This window comes from Vicugna pacos, unplaced genomic scaffold (assembly GCF_048564905.1).
Source record: "Vicugna pacos unplaced genomic scaffold, VicPac4 scaffold_19, whole genome shotgun sequence".
Taxonomy (NCBI): Eukaryota; Metazoa; Chordata; class Mammalia; order Artiodactyla; family Camelidae; genus Vicugna; species Vicugna pacos.
Window position 1 is genome coordinate 32,836,169 of NW_027328740.1, and position 7,272 is coordinate 32,843,440.

Below are 7,272 nucleotides of genomic sequence, written 5' to 3' on the forward strand. Positions count from 1 at the left end.
AATAACTAGAAAATATAGTGTAGACTCTTGAGGGCAGGAAATGAAAGCACCAATTGGAATGCTTTGAGAACAGCACAAAGAAGACCATAGATAAATTACTTCTTAAATTCTACCACATGCTGAATGTGCCATCTGAGAATACATCATGTGACCTTTTTGATTCCAGGGATGACATAACAGAGACCATGATCCCTGGGCCGGTTCCTGAATGTATCTCCTGTTCCAAACTATCCTAACTTAACACATTTAATACTTTCCAGGATGAACCAGAAACCACTTGGTACTTTTCCCTCTCTCCATGTTTTATTATTTTTCCAAATTCTTCCATTTTTTCTTTTTCCTTACATGAAAATATTTAAATTTACTCCCATACTGTTCCATCTAAGATCATATCAAACAAATATCTCTTTTTTTCTTTGAATGGCAAGTTAGTCTCCCATTTAATTCTTAATTCTTTTAAAAAATACTAAGGAAAATACAGTTACACATCTATGTTTAATGTTCAAATAAGAAAATAGCAGATAGTTGTCGACATTTGCAAACATCAGTTATAATCTTTGTTCCCTGCATAATCTGGTAGTTCTCTGGTAGATCAGTTGTTATTAGGATGACGTTCATAAACTGAAGATGGCTGATGAGTTGGCCTTGAAAGGGAAGTAGCTGATGTATCAGCTATCACTGGCACTGGAAAGCGTGGGTTGCACCCTGGTTGAAGTTTAGGAAAATGACCTTCATTTGCAGATATGTTCTGATATGTATTTGGAAAAGTAGAAGGCTCCAACATCAGTCCAAAATAATTGCTCTGTTTGGGAGATAAGATACTCTACTGAGAAGTAGAAATTCTACTTCAAATGGAGTTCACAACACGGCCATTTATTTCATTGTAACTGCTTTGAGAGTGCCCATGGACAGTGGTCAACTGATTGAAAATAGCTCGTTGATCCACTGCAATTTGTTCTGTTGGTCTGACATTGATGATGGAGGAGAAAAATCACATCTGATCGGGGTAGTTGTATCACCAATTATGTGGCTAGTAGAGGGCTTTCTCATTAGAGGCATGTTTAAATTTGCAGAAGGTAAAAATGCACTTTCTTCAATAGTGTCAGCCACAAATTCAGAATTATTATTATCCACATTATACCCTTCTTTAAAGTGCTGCTCTTTGAAGTCTTCAGGCAATGAAGATACCAGAGAGGAATATTTAATCCCAACTCTTCTTTTTATTCTCACTAAAACCTGGGGACAGCCTCGTTTAAAATTTGGATTATGATAAAAGTGCAGCTATAAACAAAGGAGAAACATTTTAGTAATATTTATACCAAAATACAAGACTACAATAAGCCTAACGTATAAAACCTGATTCCACGTTTACTATACAAGGATAATATCATCAAAATATGAACATTGCTAACAATATTTTGAAGTTCCTTATTTGGAAAATACACATTTAATTATTATAGTCATCAAATTTAAATGTTAGCATTTACAGTAACGGTGAATGCCACTTTTGAAAAGCAGCTTTAATACCTTTATATGAATTTCTGGAAAGATTCATAGTTGTAAGCAAAGTTTCTCATAATCTTGAATAATTAAGGCACTGTCCTCATTTTTTAGAGTAAAGTATTTTAGCCTTAATAGTTTTATACAATTTTCAAAATCTAGCTTTACATTTATATTACCATAGATTGATGTACAAAATAAAATTTTATACATAAGTTACCAATTCGTAACTAAAATTTGTGTATACCTTGCTTGAAACAGAGGCTTCTTTTTCTTCTGCTAGAAAGTCAACTAGACAAGCAGATCTTTGAAATTTCTGCCGCACTTTCCTAAACCCATAAAAGTTAATGGGTCTAAGTAAACTTTTCATACTTCCAGTTTCAAATATTCTGAAAGGGGCCTTTTTTTCCAAAACTTCCTTCTTCAAGACAACTTCATCAATCACTATGGAAGATCCATTATCACCCCACCAGATGGATTTAAATTGGTCACTCCCAGACATTTTCCAGAGCTTTCTTGGAAATGTCAGAGAACCAAAATCATTATCTTCATCTGGTTCAGAGACACAATGTGTGTAGCATGGTCTTTTTATCAAGGATTCTTCAGACAAATTCTGAAAAGCATTTTCTTCAATCATAGAACTCAAGTCCAAGTCCTCAGAGAATGTTTGATCACACAATAGAGATCTACCGGAGTTTCCTGAGCCAGTTGGTCCATCTTTATGAGACATATCTTGAATTTCTGAAGAAATATGTGCCATCTCAAATAACTTTTTCTACAGCTACATTTCTAATCTGCATGATTTTGAGCACTGCAGCTTCAAATGCTGCTTTGGCAGGCCTGAACAGATAAACTGCTAGGCCTTCACAATGGTTCTCAACTTGAGAAGCTGTGACATCACAAAACGACTGGTATCCCAGCAACTCAAGTGTAACATTCAGCCAGTGTTTACTTGTCATTCATCCAGTTAAAATGAAACATATAGGATGATTTTTTTACAGTGTGATCTGCAAATATTATCCCAACACATTTTTATAAATAATTTAGTTTTGGGGTGTATGAAATAAAATCAATCTCCATACTTTTGTATTGAAATTTATGCCAGATTTGTGAACAGAGTATAAATATAGCACAAATTATATAAAATAACTTTAAAGTTTTGGAATTTAAAGTGAAATTCGTGTAAAACTTGTACAGAAAATATATATCTATTTCAATATCATTTGTAATTAAATTGAAACATAATTTGATTAGGAAATGGAAGTAGGTATTTATCTGTGTACTATATAATAAGTAGTTCAATATTCAAAACATGAGCAGATTAAATGTCAGTTTATTTGTTTTGTATATAAATAAATGGTAAATAATTATGAAATAAAATTAGATAAAAATAATGCATCAAATTTAAGAAATCCCAAAAGGCGGAATTTTTGATTTAAATTGTAGTTCATTTCTATAAGTAAAACAAATGTAATTTAATATTCTACTCTAAAATTACAAAAGAGAGAAACTTATTGTATATTTACGAATGTTTATTTTTGCCATTCATTCAATCAGAGGTTTTTCAGTCCCTAGAAACAATAAATTTTCTTTCCATCTTTATAATCCATTCAATTGTGGCTTCTGTTAAGTGTTCTAAAATGATGTTTATAAGTACACTTATGCACAAGATCCTGGGTTCAATCAGCAGTGCCTCCATTAAGGGGTAAACAAACAATCAAAAAACAAATAAATAACACTATATGTGATTTGGGGTGGAAAAGACCAGGTAATGCATTTTTGGAAGGAATATGTATCTCAGTCCTGAAACATTTGACATTGTTAGTAAAATATGGCATTTCAAGGCAAGTGTTTTGTTCACTAAATATATATAATAGCTATGTTCTGTATCAGTAAACTGTAGAAAATCCAGTTCTATCAAAAGTTATATTCTTTATTTAGAAATAAATTCCTTTAAACATAAGCCAAATTAAAAATGAGGGATAAAATTTTTCAATAAATAAATGTAAACTCAATCTGTAATGTAAATTTTTCTTTCAATATGTGAACATTCCATTCTAAAAAAATATTAGCAACCTGAATTCATTACATATTATAAGTATTATAAACTATAGTTAAGAGGGATTTAGTCCTGATTCATAAATATTACTTATCAAATTCAAATCAATATATGTGATACAATCCCTGAAAAAGCAGAGAATTCAAAAACATCAATCTCAAAAAATGTAGGAAAATTTTTCACAAATCTGATCTTTACTTTTTTATAAAAATATTCTTAACAAATTCACTTTTAATACAATTTAATTAAACATAATAAAAACCATATATGAAAAACCCATGACAATCATCAAGTTCAATTTTAACATACAGGAAGGTTTCCTCTGGTCCAGTAATAAGAAAAGGTAGTTCATTCTCACAAGTACTAAATTACACTATTTGAAGACCTAGCCAGAACAACTAGTCAAGAAAAAATATAAAAGGCATCCAACTTGTAAAAAAGCAGTAAAATTTTTAGAGATGACATAATTAAGCATAGATAGAAAACTCCATAGACTCCTCCAGTGACTGTTAGAAATAATGAACAAACTTAGTAAACTTGCAGAATACAAAATCAATATACAAATATCCATTGCATTTTTATATAGTAACAACAAACTATCAGCAAGAGAAATTAGGAAAACAATTGTGTGTATATTTATACCAAAAAGAATAAACTAGGAATACATTTGATAAGTGAAATAAAAGATCTAAATATAGATCTATAAATTACAGGTGCAAGAAATAAAATAAACTAATAAATAGAAAGATATTCTCTGCTTATGGATTGTATACAATGTGAGGATCTATTCTAATCTATCTTTTACATGATCAATCTCCCCTGCACTACTTATTCAGGAGAATGTCTATTCTTCATTTTATACTCTTGCTTCCTTTTTCATGGGTTAATTGATCATAGGTGTGAGGGATTATATCTGGTTGCTCTATCCTCTCCTATTGATTGGTGTCTGTTTTTGAGCCAGTTTCATGTTGTTTAAATTACTAAAGCTTTGTTGGACTGTTTAATTCAGAGAACTATACACTATTAGATTTAATACTCTTTTTCAAGGTTATATTGGCAACTAATGGTCTATGTGGTTACATATAAATTTTGAAATTAACTGTTCTATTAACTGGAAAAATCTCATGGGTACTTTGACATGAATGACGCAAAATGTAGATTGCATTGGGTAGTATGTTTGTTTCAACCACATTGTATCACATCATTAACATAAGAGGAATTTTCATTTCTTTGGGTCAGTTTTAATTTCCTTCACCAATGTTTTCTATTTTTTAACGTATAGGTTTTCTCCTTATTTGTTAACTTCATTTCTATGTATTCTATTCATATATATGTAATTATATATATTATATTTGTAAACACGTTTACTACACAAATACAACAGGCAGAAGACAGTGGTAAGACATATTTAAAGTCCTGAATGAAAGAAAGCTGTAATCTAAGATAATTTATCAAGCAAGGCTATCCTTTAGAATAGAAGGAGAGATAAATAACTTCCACTAAAGCAAGTACTAAAAGAATTTAGCAACAGAAAAAGAAATATTGAAAGATCGACTCTAAAAAAAAAAATGAAGCAGGCTTCTATAGAAAGGAGAAAGGCATAATTAGAAAGGCAATAGCTACAATGTCTTACAATAGAATAAATATGATGTTGCAGAACAGGACATCAAAAATTTTAAGGATCAGAGAGTGAAACAGGACAATAAAGAGTATTTCCTTATTGTTTCTGTTCTCTATAGAATGGGTTAGAATTTGTATTCCTATCAGTTAAAATAAAAAGATAAATAAAGGGTCAATATACATACAAAACAGGATGGCCATAAGTCAAAACTTACAATGAAGTCACAAAGCCAAAAAGAAACCAAGATAATAGAAGAAAACTTATCAAGCCACAAAAAGAAAATGAAATGAACAAAAAGGAAATACCAAATCAACTGGAAAATGAAGTACAAAATGGAAATGAACACCAAGCTATCAATAATTATCACAAATGTTAATGGACTCAGTGCTTGAATCAAAAGATATATATTGTCAGATGGGATAATATAACGAGACTACATTATGAAGCATACAAGAGTCCCACTTTTGTAAGAGGAACAAAAATTAATTGAAAGTCAGAAGATGGAAAAGTATATTGAATGCAAATGGACATGACAAGAAAGCAGGACTAGCAGTACAGACTTCACACAAAATAGACTTTACAAAAAATGTCATAGAGGAAGATAAACAAGGACATGAAATAATGATTAAAGGAGAAATAAAAAATGAGGGTATTAAACTCATTAAGATATATGCACTCAATATAGGAGCACCTAAATACATTTAGCAAATACTAATAGATGAAAAGGGAGAAATGGATGGGAACACAATCCCATTCGGAGAATATATCTCCCCATTACCATCACTAGACTGGTCTTTCAGACAGAAATTAAATAAGGGAAAAAAGATACAAACAGATACGATAAAATAATTGGAGTTGGTTCATATTTTCAACACAGTACTCCTCCCCAAAACAGAATATACATTCTTTTCAAGTTCACATGGAATATTTTCTAGAAAAGATTATGTACTCATGCACAGAAGAATCCTCAACGAATTTAAGAAAATAAAACAAATTTGAAGCATCTTTTCTGAATATAATACCATGAAACTAGAAATCCTTCACAGAAAAACAGTGTGAAAAAATGACAGCATGTAAATTAAACACCATGTTACTATAACAAGTAGGGGAGGTGAAGAAGTAAAAGAAGAAATTAAAAAATATCTTGAGAAATATGTCAAAATACTACACAAAGTGAATGGAATACATTTAAAGCAGGCTTAAGAGGTAAGTTTATAGTGACAACCGTCCTCAAATTAAAAGAGCAATTTCAAATAAATAATCAAATGTTCTATGTATACTAATCATGAAAAGAAGAGCAAACAAAACCAAAACTCAGCAGAGAGAAATAAGAAAGAACAATGAAGAAAGAATTGAAATACACATTAAAAAATAGAAAAAATCAATTAAAGTCTTTTTTGAAATAGTAAGCATAATTCACGAAACTCTGGACAGGCTCACCAACAAGAAAAGAGAGAGAACACAAATAACATAAGAAATGAAAATGCAGAAACTACAAAGAGTACAACAAATTTGCATAATATCATAAGTGAACAACATGAGCAACAGTATGGAAACAAAATGGATAACCAGGAATAAATGGAGAAGTTTTTGAAAACATTCAGCCCACCAATATTGCATCAAGAAGAAATTAACCATTTGAACTGTCAGATCACCAGAAATTGAATAGAATTATCAATAAAATAAAAAATCTCTGCAAGCAAAATTCAAACCAAACTAGATTCACTGGGGAATTTGACCAAACATACAGAGAAAAATACATACCAGTCCTCCTCAAACTATTCCAAAAATTGATATGGAGAGAGTACACCCAAACTCACACCGTCAGGCCAACATCAACCTGATAAAAAACAGGACAAAGACACCACCCCAAGAGAAAACTATAGGCCAATAACACTGATAAACATTGATGTAAATGTCCTTAAGAAAGTATTAACAAACAGAATCCAACAGCATGTAAAAAAGATTATACACCATGGTAATGTTACTTCATCCCAGGAAAACTAGGATGGTTTAATTTATGCAAATAAATCAATCAATTTTAATACACCATATCAATAACCGAGAGGACAAAAAACCACATGATCATCTC

At 30.9% G+C, this 7,272-nt stretch overlaps 1 protein-coding gene across 2 annotated transcripts; it reads right to left on the reverse strand.

Moving 5' to 3' along the window:
- Positions 1-476: 476 nt before the first annotated feature.
- On the reverse strand, positions 477-2,477 carry LOC140693256 (heat shock transcription factor, Y-linked-like). Of its 2 annotated transcripts, none has more exons than XR_012068980.1 (2): positions 1,748-2,010; positions 477-802 (listed from the first exon to the last, which is right to left on the reverse strand). XR_012068980.1 is itself a non-coding variant. In XM_072957246.1 (2 exons), exons 1-2 carry the CDS (start codon positions 2,258-2,260, stop codon positions 916-918), a joined length of 879 nt encoding a protein of 292 aa, XP_072813347.1. In that variant the 5' UTR covers positions 2,261-2,477; the 3' UTR covers positions 639-915. The 2 variants fall into 2 exon arrangements, 1 of the variants encoding a protein (XP_072813347.1); XM_072957246.1 differs by having other exon boundaries at positions 639-1,281; positions 1,748-2,477.
- Between the last annotated feature and the right edge of the window lie 4,795 nt (positions 2,478-7,272).

Excerpts from the sequence above, each read along its gene's own strand:
- LOC140693256 (XM_072957246.1), bottom strand. The coding sequence starts at position 2,260 with ATGGCACATATTTCTTCAGAAATTCAAGATATGTCTCATAAAGATGGA. Across the intron at positions 1,282-1,747 it reads AAGCCTCTGTTTCAAGCAAG|CTGCACTTTTATCATAATCC; the intron begins GTATACACAAAT and ends CTTTGTTTATAG.